Here is a 16,321-nt window from a genome sequence, read left to right as displayed (position 1 = left end):
ATCGACCTCTCGCGTTTCTCTCTCTCTCTCTCTCTCTCTCTTTCTCTCTTTCTCTTTCTCTATTTATTTTTCTCTTTTTTATCTGTATTTTTTCCTTTGTCCCTCTTATTCGTTCGTTCGTTCGTTTGATATACCTTTTTTCCTTTCTTCATCTCTTTGTCTTTGTCTCTGTTTCTCCCCCTTTTCCTGTTGTTTCTTTTTCTATCTTCGTCTCGCTTTTACACTGGTGATTCCGCCGACGAGTTTTATCGAGCGTCGCAGCCTCTTCCCGAATCTTCGACGAGTGAAGAAACGAGAAAGGTACGAAAAAAGACGTAAGTGAGACTGCTATCTTTTTCTTTCATCTTTCTTCCTCTCTCTCTCTCTCTCTCTCTCTCTCCCTCTCTTTTTCTCTTTTTCTCCTTCCCTCTCTCTCCCCCCTTCTCTCTCTTGCTTGTGGTTTTTTTAAAATACACGTGCTAGAAAAAGAGTACGTGAAATGAGAAAGAGAGCACGATCTCTCTTTCTCTCTCTCTGTCTCTCTCTCTCTCTGTCTCTCTCTCTGTCTCTCTCTCTCTCTCTGTCTCTTTTTCTCTCTCTCTCTCTCTCTCTCTTTATCTCCTTCATTAAACTACACAACTTTGATAGAATATTCTTATCTTTTAATTAAACGTATATCTATATGTATAATCGAGGAGAGATAGCTCGTAATAGAGTAGCGAGTACGCATCTATGTACGCGCACAAGCGGTGATTCTCATCTCTGGAGATTCATGTTTTTCTCATGTAAGACAGATTACATACCTTCGTACGAAAACATTTCTATGCACTTATGTAAATATATGCATATGTACTGTAGTATACCATTTGGCGGGAAAAAAAAAACTAATCTATCTTTCTTTTAAGAGTTTATCCGTATTTTTTGTTGACGAAGTACATAGCACATACATATATCTAACTGTGTATACATACATATACAACATGTATATAGTTACTATGATATATATACATATGATTGATACCTTGCACTTGGTCGTTCAGTAAATACAAACGTGTACGGTATTCCTTGTGTTACTTTATCATCCGTATCGACCTTTCGTATTTCTAATCATTATAGTACGCTAACTCGAAATGCATTAAATGTTCACAAGTTTGTTCCCTTTCTTTTTTGTAATCTATAGTTTCTTTTCTTCTATATTTTTTTCTTGTTTCGTTCTATTACTTTTTTAGTTTCTATTTCTTTCAGGAACTTCTGTTCGTTTGTATGTATATTTCACATGTATCGAAGTGCATCGACTCGAACGTAAATATTATCGGGTACATCGACTTAACCGCAATAGAATTTTTGTTACATTCGTGGAAAATAATGACGGATTGTTCTGAAAAAAAAAAAAAAAAAAAAAAAAAAAAAAAAAAATAATCTTCGATTAATGCTGATCACGTTTTGTTCTTCGTTTCGCGCCTATTCGATTTGAACGACATTCGGTGAATGTTAATTAAAAATAAAGATTTTTCCAATTGTATCGTTCCATTGATAAGGCAACGGCTATTAAAAGAGATTTTAACTATTCAACAGTAAGAAAGAAATAAGGTAAAAAAATAGAAATGGAGGGAAACGAGAAATAAGAAAAAAGAAAGAAGAAAAACAAAAAAACGAAAAAAAAAAAAGAAAAGATCCGATAGGATTGATTTTAATCGCGAACAAGAGAGACATGCCGATCGAACTTCGCTTACAAAGTGGAAACGGCATAAAAATAGAAAGTCAGGACGTGTACTTGGCCGTAGCCTAGCGCATCGGCGGGACGATGTTATCCTGACGCGTTAAGCGTCCTTGTTCCTGCGACCGCCATTACGCTGTGTCAAGGCGAAACGCATACGTACTATGTTCGCTACCACCAGAGATCGTTCTAGACCTAACGATAATAGATACATATATGACAATTTTTTTTTCTTCTCTTTTTTCTTTTTTTTTCTTTTTTTTTTTTTTTTATTACGATCGTTACACCTTACGATTCTCATCAATCAACTTCGTTGATTCGTTCTATAGTATTATCCTTTTGACAATACTAGAAACTTATTTTTTACTTTCAAAAATTATATAATTATATTCAATTAAAATTAATCGATACCATTTCTTCTCTTAATTTTATTCTCATTGGCGATATTAACTTTTTATATACATATATATGTATATATAAATATATATACGTATATGTATATGTATGTGTAAATGTATGTATGTATATATAGATAATTTGTTAGAAATTGGTTAAAGGTATTTGCTCGTAAGACCTTGTCCTTGAAAATACATCTTCAAATCTCTCAGATGGTGTACGTATCTTCGACACAGCGAAGTGCGAAGTGCACAACGAGTCGATATATCGATTCATTTCCGATAATATATTACCTACCTTTCCCAGGTGATAACATGTCGAGCCCTTGAGAAAGCCTATGTGTGTAACTTACGTTTGTGTACGTAAGTTTACGCATTTCGCGTATCTTTATCGTTTAATACCGTCCGTCCCTGCCAAGCCTATATCGAGTTTCGTGTTTGCCCTTCCTTTCTAAATTGCTACTCCATCGATATACCGAAACGTTGCTACTCGTGCAATTATCGGCCATGATCTTTTTCGTTTATGATGAAATATCCCCGACAAATTGTTTTCAGAACGAATTCAAACGAATACCCGTTTACGTTCAATTACGTTTAATTATGTCCACGTTTCATATTTATTACCATTTGTTTAATTTCTTCTTTCTTCTTTTGCCCCCATTTATATCATTACGTATAGAATCACGTTGATTTAAATTATTGCAATAAAATTTCATACAAGGAAAAAAGAAAAAGGAACAAAAAGGAAAACAAAAAAGAGAAAGAAACATTCCTACTTACTTCCTCAAAAGAAAGAAAAGAGAGCACGGGAGAAAGAGAGAGAGACAGAGAGGGAGAAAAAGAGAGAAAGAAAAAGGAAAAGAGATAAAAGGATCCAAGGAGGATTTAGTTTTCTTACTGAATTATGAATCACGAATGATCGTTCGTTTACAGTAGCCCATAGTCGAACTCGTTGCGTGACAATAAATGCGATGTTTTTACTGTATCCACCAGGTGCAAGTAAGAGGAATATATACGAAGAAAAAAGAGAGAAAGAGAGAGAGAGAGAGAGAGAGAGAGAGGGAACGCACGCGCGTGTGTGTGCATGTGTTTGTAAGTAAAGGAGGGTAGGTTTGCCGAGAGGTGGAGCAAAACGGGAGGGAAACGTGGGTCGTGATGCGAAGCGGCGTTCGCGCTTATTTCTAGAGCGGTCGGTTAAGAATAGAACGGCGAGTAGACGCTTGAATTAAATATAGTCGGTGAACGACCTCCAAGTAGATTACGAAATTTCATTGAAGTCACGGAAGATAGAAGGGGTTTGAGGGGGTGGTGTACTTACTACTCTTCGAGTCCACTCCTATCTCTTCAACGACGAACGATACAACATATCTACTCCTTTTGTCGCTGATTCTTCGAATAGTTCGATGTTCCCAATTCGCACGAGTCTTCTTTTCACTTTCTTTTATCGTGAGGGAAAAAAAAAAAGAAAAAAAGAAAGGAAAAGAAAAAGTGAAAGCATTCGGCATCAAAAACAAAATATAATATAACTAATATCTCGATTTTGTTAATTATCGAAATATTTATCGTAAAGATATATATGGTAAATATCGATATTAATCAGAATGAAATGTTTTCTTCAAAATTCTACTCACGCAACATATTCTAATAATGTGAATTTATAATAGAAAATATTTATTAGGATTGAATAAATTGTCATATTAAAGAGAAACGTTATTGCATAGTAGCCTGAAAAGATACAATCGGTTGATAGAGAGAGAGAGAGAGAGAGAGAGAGAGAGAGAGAGAGAGAAAGAGAGACGTAGAGTAGAGTAGAGCAGAGTAGAGCAGTGCAGACGACGTTTCCGATCGAAAGCTACTACGGGCGAGTACCGTTTCGAGGGACGTTAACGAGGATTATAAATATCGAGAAATGAGGAGGCAATGGAAAGAGAGAAAGAGAAAGAGAGAGAGAGAGAGAGAGAGAGAGAGAGAGAGATGAGAATGTCAGGTGGGAAAAATGTCGTGCTCCGAATACGTTTGGAAGTTCGCTTGGCTTGTGACAAATCTCTCTCTCTCTCTCTCTCTCTCTCTCTCTCTCTCTTTCATTCTCTCTTTTTTATTTTCCGTGCACCGAAAGAAACTGTAAAAAACAGTTTGATGGGAAACCAATAACCAATAGCCGTCTCTAGCCGACCTAAAACCATCTGATCGTTTTGTGAACTCTAGCAGAAAACGGAAACCTCTGCGGACAGCGATTTTCGTTTTCGTCGCCTCGTTAGATCTCGTCGATACCTCAAAGAAGATACTGCAGTGAAATCAATTCCAATAAAAGAATATTTTTTTCATTTCTTCTCTTTTTCTTCTTTTTTTTCTCTTCCCTCTCCGATAATTTTGCTTGAGGTCCCTTGTGTCTATCTTTTCCAAATTTTAGAAAATGTCATATTTCATATATATATATATATATATATATATATATATACATACATATGTATGTACACGTCTTTATGTATTATAAATTGTGATGGAAGGAAATTAATCGTTTCTCGATCAATTTCATTTGTTCCTTTTTATTTTTATATTTTTCTGTTTTCTTTTTATGTTGTTCTTTTAGAAAAGACAAGATGCCAGCAGCCGGTGCGGCGGTACCGGACGTGGCCGAAGGTGCCGGACAATTAGGTGAACTGGACGAACCACCTGAACCTCGTGTACGTGGACCAAGTGGTCGAGCTGGATTGATGAAACCACTGGTTGTCCTTGCGCTTCCCGGAATGTATCTTTTCTACAAGTACAGTCAATACAGGCGGGAGCAACGTGAACTCTCTCGTAGAAGAGTCACCGAGAGGGAACTACAACATCTTCATCATAAAATCGTAAGTTAGAATGAAAAAGAAATGATGAAGAAAAGAAAAGAAAATATTTAAATATTTAATTCTTAACGTTACTATCATCCTATAATCATTCTTTAATATCGATTTCACTTCTTCGTGTTTTATCATCCATGAGAATCCTTTTAATTTTGTGCATGAGAGAGAGAGAGAGAGAGAGAGAGAGAGAGAGAGAGAGAGAGAGAGAGAAAGAGAGAGTAGATCTTGAGATATTAGAATTTGCGGTGTAATTCACGTTGACGATGAACCTAGATAAGACGTTTAACGAAGACGTGCCTAAGGAAGATAATAGGAAGTGTCTGGATATAGGGTGAGAAGATAGATAGTAAGAAAGAGAGAGATGGAGAGAGAGAGACAGAGAGAAAGAGAGAGAGAGAGAAAGAGAGAGAGAGAGAGAGAGAGAGAGAGAAAGAGAGAGAGATGGAGAGAGAGGGAAAGAGAGAAAGAGAAAGAGAGGGTCTAGAAGAGGCTGGAGAATATCGTGAAGGGTTCAATTACCCAAGGATAACGTTATCATCGTTCAACGTTAAGTTTCTATATCATTTATTGAGAAGAAAAGTTAAGCTATTTTTACAATTATGTCTCTTCATGTATCTAAATTTTTTGGTAACCAAATTCATTTGCAAAAAAAGAAAGAAAGAGAGAGAGAGAGAGAGAGAGAGAGGAAGAAATAAATATAATATTTTGATTTTTATCTCTCAGCATCTATACGACGCATTGCGACTGGCGACCCGTTAATGAGTTTCTTGAAAATTTTGTACCACTCGTCCTCCATCAAAGTGTCTCGAATTATTTACGTGGAGCGGAAGTTGTTAAACATCTCGTGTAACGTCAAATGTCAAAGGTATACCACTTGGTATTTTATATAACATCGTTCTTAGGTCATTTTTCAGTCCAGGGATGTTGATGAAAATCAAAAGTCTCGTGTGTGTCTTCTTGAAGGTTTCCACTCGCAAGAATTAGAATCTTCTTATATTAAACGAAGGATGAAAGAGGATCTTTAGTCCCTTTTTCATTCGCGACGAGTTCTATTACCATCCTCAGCTTCCGTGCTAGATTGGATCGTGTTTGTAAGCGAACGTGGGCTTTAATAAAAATTGAATTTTCGCCAGTCGGTGAAAGGTTTAAATCGATTTTAACTTTCCCAAGAGAATTCGAGTACGGGGGGAGAGGAAAAGAGAAAAAGAGAGAGAGAGAGAGAGAGAGAAAGAGAGAGAGAGTGAGGGAGAGGAAGAAGAAGGAAGGGAACGAACGTTACTCTCAAATATTCACCGTTGGGAAATGTTTTAAGGGGGTTTGAACGAGTATCGATCTTCTTGCTTTCACGACTCTTTCGATGAGTTGTCTGATAATTCCTTTTTAAATATCATCATCTTTTCGTATCTAAAGAAAGAGAGAAAGAGAGAAAGAGAGAGAGAGAGAGAAATTATATCTACTTTTCTCAGAAATACTCGAGAATATATCCTTCTGTCAATTGGGAACATGGAATCAAATGGATATAATATAATTCATTGAATCTTTCGATTTTGTCGTAGGATGACCATTTGAAAATAAGTTGAGTCCTTTAAGGATCGAAAGGACTTCTTTATTCTTTTCTTTTATCTCAAGGTGACATTCGAGGATAGTAAGCAAGCAAGCAAGTAAGTAAGTAAGTAAGTAAGTACTACATACACATATTGGGTCAACCTCGCGATGGAAGATTTTGGCAAAAGGGTCCAAGAGAGAATACTTTGCCAAGTAAGTTATCTTTCTTCCTACATACCTACTCCAAATTCTTTCGTTGCTGTTTCTCGTTGTAGGAGTATCGAATATAGAACGTACCGTACCGTATCGTAGTTTTGGTCCATTTAACTCTCCTTCTCGATTTATTATCAGCTTCCGTGAACTCACGACAATTTCGTTATCGCGAACGCGAACGATACTGTTCCCAGTAAAAATAGAAAGAGAAATGCTGCAAATCACTGAAAATACTCGCATCATTCTCCTCTCTCACTCTCTCTCTCTCTCTCTCTCCCTCTCTCTCTCTCTCTCTCTCTTTGACGACGACTGTATTATCAGAGAGAACATTCTTTTCTCATCCATTCCAATTCCAATTAACTTCGTTTTCGGTCATTCATCGTAGGTAAGTAGGTATATTTCCTTTCACAACTTTTTCAATAAAATGCAACGAACTAATGGAGTTTTATATCGACGACAACTTGATTTATAGAAAACATAGATTTGCCATGTTTGATAATAATTTATTACATCAGACCATAAATACGTTTCTATATGTTGTTATCTCTATGAGTCAACGTACATGTACTTATATATGGCTATGTGTGTAATGTATATATATATATATGTGTATACACACACACACAGACAATTTACTTGAATTTCCGCAATAGGGGTACCGTTGCGTGTGATTAATGTTATGAAAGGGCCTTGAATATTGAAGTATTGTAACGAGAGAGTTAGCCTCAACCTTGGCGAGAATGTGTGAACGTCCAGGAAAAATAAAGTCTCCCGCTTTCTCTCTATCTATCTATCTATCTATCTATCTATCTATCTATCTATTTATCTATCTATTTCTCTCTTTTTCTTTCTTATTCGAAACAAGTTCAGAGAGAGCTTCGTTGGGTGCTCGAGGCGACCAGTTTTGTTGAACCAGATAAGGCTCACGCTAGAGTCACGTTAAGATCCCGATCAGGTTGGCACGTGCACCTTACCGAGAGCCGCCATTCGTCTACCCTGACTTCGAGGGCTTCGTCTTTCGAAGGAATAAAAAGGAGAGTGAGAGAGAATGGTGGAGGAAAGAAGATGAAGAGTGAGAAGCGAGAGGGTAAAGGTGGTCTAAGAAAAAAGGAAAAAAAGAAAAGGAAGAAAAAATCGAATTACCTCTCGAGACTACTCGGAGATAATCGCTTGAAGATATCCGACACACTCTACTCTCTTTACTACGACCTATCGTCTGCCAAATCTTCGAGCAGACACGTGAGACAAGAAGGAAGAGAACGTGCCGTTGATATATCTTCATCGAATTACTCTTTCCTCTATAAGTAATATCTACCGAACATCCGCTTTCCAATGGTATCGTAACTCTTAAAGATCCAGTCAATCTTTTTGTATCTTTAAAAAAGGAATAAGAACATAAGGATGGTTCTTCTCTTTTCAAAGAATATATCTTATAAGGAATAAATTGCAAGGAATAATTTTTACTCCAGGAAAGATTTATCTTTGAGATAACATGATCGTATGTTGGTTCGACGTTGATTATTATACAAGTTTAAATGTTTAAAGACTTTTTGTTTTCTTTATAATGTAAAAAGATATTAAAATATTAAACACTTGTATGTGTAAACATGTGCAATGTCTGTTTTTATGTGAAAAAACAACAAAAAAAAAAAAAAAAAAAAAAAAAAAAAAAAAAAAGAAAAGAAAAAAAAGCTATAATAAAGAACATTTCTCTTTTATCATCACTTTTCATCATCTTTACTAACTTATATCATTTTCTCTTTCTTTTTTTTTTTTGGATTTTATTTTTGCTCTTTTTTTTCTTTTTTTGCTTTTTTCTTTTAAATAAATCGAGATTAATTATGAAGATCTTTAATATCCTCTTAAACGTTTCATGTCGAACTCGTACAATTCTCTAACGTTCGTGTTCACGACACAAATCGTCCCGCGGTTAAATAATATATCCAATCCGTCTGGCCGATGACCCCAAAAGCCGTTTCGTATTAAGGCTTGATAATACCATTAAGAGCTACCGCACGAACCACCATAATGCTCGCGAACCCCAGAAATGCTCTGCGATCGATGCAACTCTCAACCCTCTTCCTTCCTTCCTTCCTTCCTTCCGATTGCGTGAGCTCGATTCACTTTCGAGTATGGATCTCACGTATTTCCTTTATCGCAAGTAGTTTTCTTGTTTTTCTTTTTCTTTTTCCTTCTTTTTTATTTTCTTTCTCGTCTCCCTATTCTTTTTTTGTCGAACGAGCAGAACAACAACAAGTTTAGTAAGAAAGAATAAATTTTGTTTCTTTAATATAATTGAAATTGTATTAGATTTATATATATATATATATATTTTTTTTTTCCTTTATCTTTGAAAGAATAAAATTATATTATCTTTAAAGGAATAATTATGTCACATCTTTCATCTTTTCAAACAAAAAATTAAATTCTTCCATTTTTACGTATTTCTATTTTTTTTTTCCAAATATTCGAAAGGAAACTATAATTAAAATAATATTGTATTATATTTTTCCTTTTCGAGGATTAAGCCTAGTTGTGCCTGTGGGGTGTAAGATATCTCAGATCAATTTTGAGTTCAGTTAAAATAATTTGCGCATTGCATAATTCATGAATTTTTTTATAATAATAGAATTGGAAATGCGTTTTCAACTCAACTCTGATTGTTAAGAATATATAATATATTTTTTTGGAGTCAAAATTATTCATTCTGTATAAATGAAAGCTGTTCAAAACGCTTGGGACGTAGCGCACCCCAAGTACACAACTTGAGATTATTTCGAGATGTGCGCAATTAGGGTTGAAAAAGAAAATTTGACTTTTCTTTCAAAAGTATTTTTGTTAACTTTTTTTTCTGTTCTAATTCTTTAACGAGCGATTCTTTTTCTCACAGAACGAACAAAAATCTTCGTGAAAGACACGAAAATCTTAGAAACGTTTCACATTCACCATTTTTCCTTCGAAGATTTTCGCAAAAAAAGAAACACGACACTTTTCCCTATTTCTACTCCCCTTTTATTTCACTTTCGAGTTTCACGTAGCCATATTTCTTACCTGACACCTATCACACACACACACACACACACACACACACACACATGCACACACTACTCAGTTCCACGTTATTTACCATTCTTATTTCTCTCTTTTACGTGCTCCTCTTATCACGCGTTCTTTTTCACATATTTCTTTACCATTCTTTACCATAAAGCGGAATAAAAAAAAAAAAAAGAAATATCAAAAAACAAAAAAGGAAAAATAGAAAGAAAGAAAAGAAAGGAAGCTTTCCGTGGAAAAAAAAACAGAAAATGAAAAAAATGATTTTTATTTAAAAAATAAATACAGATTGTATTAAAATAATGTAAAAAAATCGCCTCAAAGATTTATTTTTTAATACTTCGTAAATCGTACGGAACGTAAGAATCATATTTGTTTTATAATAATTCAATAACATTTCAAATTTTTATTAACATCCGCAAAATATTCGACCTGGCTTCCGTCAATTATGCGGTACACATACACATATATATCCCATCGAGATACAAGTTCTTGCGACACTTATCCGAAGAACTCTTCACCCAATAATCAAGGGCGTTTCTTATTCTCTCTTTTAGCTGTTGCACATTCTGCGGCATAGATGGCACATAGCCATTGTCTTTTTAACAATGTCCCAAAATGCAAAGATCCACGAGGTCTGGAGAGGTTGGATATCTTAAAATATAGTTGGTTAGGCAATATATCCATCACGGTCAATCTATCCTTGTGGTTCTATACATTCGTATAAACTTGAAGTGTTACTAATTGTTATATAACAGATCTCATCGTTTTATTTGATATAGTATAATCAAAATAAAATTCTTAATGTTGTTCGATATATTGTGATATAATTCGTACTTGTTCGCAATTTCAATATCTCTCTCTCTCTCTCTCTCTCTCTCTCTCTCTCTCTCTCTCTATTTTCATTAAAGAAACTCTAATAAATCAGTAATAATCACCAATTTATTTCACTGACGATTCAATGTACTAAATGAGCAGATATTTTTCAAAGTCTCGTGAAAGCACACGACAATGTTTAATAGCCCTTCCTCCCTCTCTCCCTCTCTTTCTTTCTCTCTCTCTCTCTCTCTCTCTCTCTCTCTCTCTCTCTCTTTCTATTTACCTAGACAGAGAGAAAGTGATTTATTCAAGCAATTCATTATTTAAACAAATTATTTCTCTCTTGAAAACTCCGTTTTCTTCGTTTCGAATTCGAAAAGAATTAAAACTATCAGCTTGAACGTACACTTTGATCGTTTATTAATTAACTTACATAATAAAATTGATCCTTCATCAAATACAGAATGAACTGTTGAACGAGTTTGATGTTTGTTGAAATAAAGGTTCGAAGAAGAACGGACCGATATATTACCGACATGGAAGGTTGCTCGCTAGTAATCGCTTTGGATCATTAAACGCGTGAGCTTTCGTCTTAAAAGAGCTACGTCATTCCATTTCGAGGGGAAGATCGAACCTTCATCGTGCTTCATAGAGCCGATAATCAAAGACGACAACGTTTCAAAGTTAGAAAGGGGGTTTACTACAATTTCTGCTATCCTTATCAAGTTAACTCGAATATACTTTTACTCTTAGATAATCTACGATAAACTAGGGAGAACTAATAGTAAGTTTTATCTATCTTGTTATTTAATATCTTTCTCGTTATATGTAATCGTAACATTAACCAAAATCATAATAATATTAAAATAGTAAAGAGGGTCATTCGATTAGGATGAATAACTTATGATACGTTTTATACGTCATTATTGAGATTACACTAGATTGCAAACGTTCCAAGTACTCGAGACATATGTTGCTGATTCGTCATTTAACGATAAACTTTATAACACGCTTCTTCGTATATATATATATATATATATATATATATATATATATATATATATATATAGAGAGAGAGAGAGAGAGAGAGAGAGAGAGATATTTTAAAAGTCAAATTATCTTACAAGTATGTTCTATCTTTCTTCCGGAATATGCGCTGACGTTTACTCTTTTTTAATCCTTTGAGTAGTACCAACATACATTTACGTCATAGCTTAACTAATCTACTGTGTGTTTTAACCTTCTATAACCCAAGTCCTTTTCTTCTTCTTTCTTTTCTTTTTTCATCTTTTACAAAAGAAAATTATGCAATATGAAACTTATACTAGGATTATATTACATCGAGTCTAACTTATATTTAATTAATATTAAACTTCATGTTTGATATAAATTAACAATTAATTTTATTCTAAAAATATGAAATAAAATTTATGAAATAGAGGGTTTAATTTTTGCGTTGATGATCTTCATAGAATCATTAGAAATAAAAAGAGTTTTATATATTAATATTATTTGCTTTTAAATTTTATATTGCTTAGAAGCATTATGAAAATTCATTGTTCTATAGGGTTGATGTATTTTATCGATCACTATTTATATCAAAAGACTAATTTAAATATTCCGAAAGGTTTCGAGAGAGATCAAAGTGGTCGATGCGAACGCAAGTTTGTAGAGCTAATCAACGTGAGAATTATTAATTATTATTGGTAACGATAGGATCTAAGTTATATCATCTCATGAATATGAATTAACAATTATTTTATTCTGAAAATATAAAATAGAACTTACTTATATAATTAGAAATAGAGAGATTTAATTTTGCGTACAAAGATCTTACCAATTCAGCATGTTATATATTATTTGTTTCTAAATTTTATGTGACTTAAAAAGCGTTATGAAAATTTATTGTTCCATAGGATTGATTAATTTTATCGAACTCTATTTATATCAAAAGATAAATTTAAATCTAATTGTGCACACCTCAAAATAATTTCAAATTGTGATACTCTTATACATCAGACACTTTAAACGGTTGTTATTTATACAGAATGAATAATTTTGACTGAAAAAAATACTGTATATTCTTGGAAGCCTCGGAAATAATAATCAGTAGGTTTGAAAATGTTTTTTCAATTCTGTCATTATAAAAAAAAAAATTCATGAATCGTGCAGTGCGCAAATTGTTTTAATTGAGCTCAAATTTGATCTTGACAGGCACAACTAGGGTTAAATATTTCGAACTACTTCGAGAGAGATCAAAATGACCAACGCGAACACAAGTTACAGTGCTAATCGACGTGAGAATTATTAACTGTTATTGGCAACGAAGAGATCGAAGTTATGTCATCTCGTTTGATGTTTGATAATCCTTGATCTTCCACGTTAGTAACGCACAGCTGGAACGATGGGAAGAGCTTGCACTTAACCGAAGTGAATTCCACAGAGTTAACACAGTTTCCAAACATGTTCGATAATTCGGATTGCCAAGTATATCGAATATCTCAAATACGTCAGACATCTCGAAAGCTTTTGAAATATAAAACTACGTGTTCGTATAAATTTTACGATTTCTTTTCTGTCATATGAATGAAAACGATAACTATATTGACATCAAAGTGAAAAAATAATATATATTTCAAAATATACATATGTATGTATATCGAACGATATAAATTAGATTTCGACATTTTAATATCGATCGATATTTTTTCTTCAGTAATCTTCTTTTCACTTTTTATGATGTAAAAGGAAAAGATAAGAAGAAAGAATATCGAATGAGAAAAACGAGTAGTAAAATCTTCGACATTTTAATTCCGGTTGATATTTTTTTTTCTATTACTTTTTTCACTGTTTATAATATAAAGGAAAATGAAAAGAATATTATGAAGCAATCGATAAAAAAAGAAAAAAAAAGGAAAGGATATCGAACGAGAAAAACGACTAATAAAATTTTCAACATTCTAATTCCTATTGGCATCTTTTTCTATTACTTTTTTCACTGTTTATAAGATAAAAGGAAAATAGAAACAAAATTATCGGAACGTAATGATCGATGGAGAAACAATATCGCAGAACTTATAAATCTTCAACATTCTAATTCCAAGTGGCAATATTTTTTTCTATAACTTTCTTCATAACTTTTTTTATAATATAAGAATAAAAAAAAAAAAGAAAAAAAAAGAAAAAAGAAAACAAACTTATCGAGACGAAGGAATCGGTAATTATTACCTAAAAAATAGGTAAAAAAAAGTATATCAAACAAAAAAACGACTAATACGATCTTCGACATATTCTAATTTCGGTCGACATCTTCTTTCTTTTTTTCTTCTTCTTTAATAACTGTGTATGTGAAAGAGAGAGAAAAGAAGAAAAAGAGAGAGAGAGAGAGAGAGAGAGAGAGAAAGACGAATAAATTGATAGTGAAATAATAATAATAATGGAAGAGACGATGATTAATATTTTCTCACTGAATTATTTAAGATCTTTTGTAGCATCTTGAAAAGAGAAAAAAACCGGATTACTACTTTTCTTGATAGGTATCTCACGAGATACGATATCGTCTCGAAGAGTCCATTTATTGAAATTCTCTTTTCCCCCTTTTATCGTACGTATAAACGAGTGTAGCGATAAAAAGAAAAATGCTTAGAGTTCTCTATTAGATATGTAGAACGTAAATACGTATTCGCGTTGGCGAAAGCATCGTTTCTGCTATTCGCCGATGGTAGTTTCATTTCAATGGATTCATCACCATTGTCTTCTCGATGAGAACTCTTCGATGCATGATGCAAAATGAAAGGAAAAGAAATAAACGGAAAAAAAGAGAAGAGAGACGGAGAAAATGAAATGGAACAAAAAGGACAATTATCTCGTACCAGAAACGAGTTCTCGGGGACAGTAATTTCGAGAAAATTCGAAATTGCATGTTCAATTTTTCTTTCTCTGTCTCTCCTACTCTCTCTCTCTCTCTCTCTCTCTCTCTCTCTCTCTTTTTCTTCTTTTCTCTCTCTTTCATATACACACACATACACACGTATTTGCATCTCTCTTTTATCTCTCTCTCTCTCTCCGTCTCTCTCTTTCTATTCTATTTTGTCTGCCTTTCTACAATGTTCTCTTACATCTTCGATTTTCTTCTCGTCTTTTCCTTGTTTCTTCGCAAAATCTCCTTGAAACTCGGCTGAGTTCCAGCAACTTCGATGGCGACTACGAGTACAGTTCTTAGGATTGTTTGACTTTGATTTGGATTCCTAAAGCTTGCACCTCGAACATTATTACTATTGTGCTATTATTATTCTATTCGAAGAGGTAGACAGATTTCTAAGAGATTAATAGTTCTATAAATTTTTTCTTAATGCTCTATAACCTGATTTTTTTCTTTGAACTTCAGAATAAAGAAATATTCTGGACGAAAGTTATTGCTTTTATATTTTTTTTCTTTTTTTTTTTTTTTTTTTTTTTTTTTTTGTAAAATATGTCATTATGAAAAAAAAATATTTATAGGTTCCTATTTGAAACGAAGTTGACTGAATGACCATCACAATTTTTGACTCAATAAAAAACAATAAATGTCATATTTCTCTCTCGAAATCAGATAACGCTTGTCTAAATGATTTTCCTTCAAAATGATATTTTGAAAATTGGATATTTATTATAATATAATATTATTATAATACATTAAGTATAACTAATAAATAATTTCATAATGATAAAATAAAATAAGATTTAATAAATACAGGTATATATGTACATATATATAAAGTTACATGTGGTTATAGAGAGTTAACTTGATTTTCTTTCTAAATATATTTTATGTATATACAGTATCGTATATACAGTAAATGTATACAGTAAATGTATAAGTATATATACTTCCAAAGCTTAAATGTAAGCACCCGATAATTTCTCTAAATATTGAAAATGCAAAATGACAGTTTATACGAATATTGTATGATGTTAAGGAGGACATATCCCAGCGATAATTATTTGATTTTACGATGACTTTGGAGAGTCCTATGAGAATCATGTTTACATTTTTAAATGGAATTCTATATTCATTGTTATAGATTTCTCTAGCCGGCATCAAGCAATTTACAAAACACTATCTACACATGTATTTTGCACAGTAATATATTTACATGTATTTTATTGATGTTTAAACATCAAATTTAACGTATCTACGGTATTAAAGTTACCCAATGCACTCCACGGGGAAATAATTGGTTGGATTTCGTATGTTTCTAAACGAAAAACAATTGAATTAAGCCATATAGTATAAATATATTCTTAATAACAAAGGACATGTAAGAATAGAAGCACGATAATGTCAGTGACATACTAATTTCAAAGATAGAACTGAAAAGGACAGAACAAAAGACAAGAGAGGACAGAATATGATTCGAACAAAGCAGAAAAGGGTTGGTCGACTCAACTCGGCTCGATTCGGCTCGAGTCGGGTCAACTCGGCTCGATTCGGTAGAGATTTTATTTAAGATTTTGGTCTGATGTCTTTTATCCAGCGTTTTGTCTGAGCTTTTGTTTGAAGTTTTGTCTGAGATTTTGTTTTCTCAGTATATTCGGCATATTCGATAACCTTCGGGTATTTTCGAAAAGTCAAAGATGCCAATAAACCGACAAAATCCGAAGCTGAGCCGATCGTCAACTTTTTCATTTTCAGATTAACCTTACTTTTATTTTCCTCTCCTTCTCTGTCTTTTTCTGTTGCTGTTTTGAACTTATTATCTGAAATTTCTCTGATT

At 33.3% G+C, this 16,321-nt stretch overlaps 1 protein-coding gene and 1 long non-coding RNA gene across 3 annotated transcripts in view; both read left to right on the top strand.

Annotated features, from left to right (window-relative positions):
* Positions 1 to 16,321, top strand: part of LOC124957772 (serine/arginine repetitive matrix protein 2) — a 47,125-nt gene that overhangs the window by 495 nt on the left and 30,309 nt on the right. The window contains exons 1-2 of one of the 2 annotated variants that reach the window (XM_047515080.1): positions 1 to 300; positions 4,682 to 4,940. The exon at positions 1 to 300 is cut by the window's left edge and continues 495 nt beyond it. In XM_047515080.1, coding sequence (XP_047371036.1) covers positions 4,692 to 4,940 — 249 coding nt within the window. In that variant the 5' untranslated portion in view covers positions 1 to 300; positions 4,682 to 4,691. Of the gene's footprint in view, positions 315 to 4,681; positions 4,941 to 16,321 lie in introns of both variants that reach the window. The other variant, XM_047515072.1, reaches the window with a different exon arrangement.
* LOC124957793 lies at positions 4,958 to 8,298 on the top strand. Its single transcript, XR_007103738.1, has 2 exons — positions 4,958 to 5,265; positions 7,563 to 8,298. It is a non-coding gene; the product is annotated as an uncharacterized LOC124957793 (long non-coding RNA).

Source organism: Vespa velutina, chromosome 1 (genome assembly GCF_912470025.1).
Source record: "Vespa velutina chromosome 1, iVesVel2.1, whole genome shotgun sequence".
In the NCBI taxonomy this organism is placed as follows: domain Eukaryota; kingdom Metazoa; phylum Arthropoda; class Insecta; order Hymenoptera; family Vespidae; genus Vespa; species Vespa velutina.
This window is presented reverse-complemented; position numbering and strand designations above follow the sequence as displayed.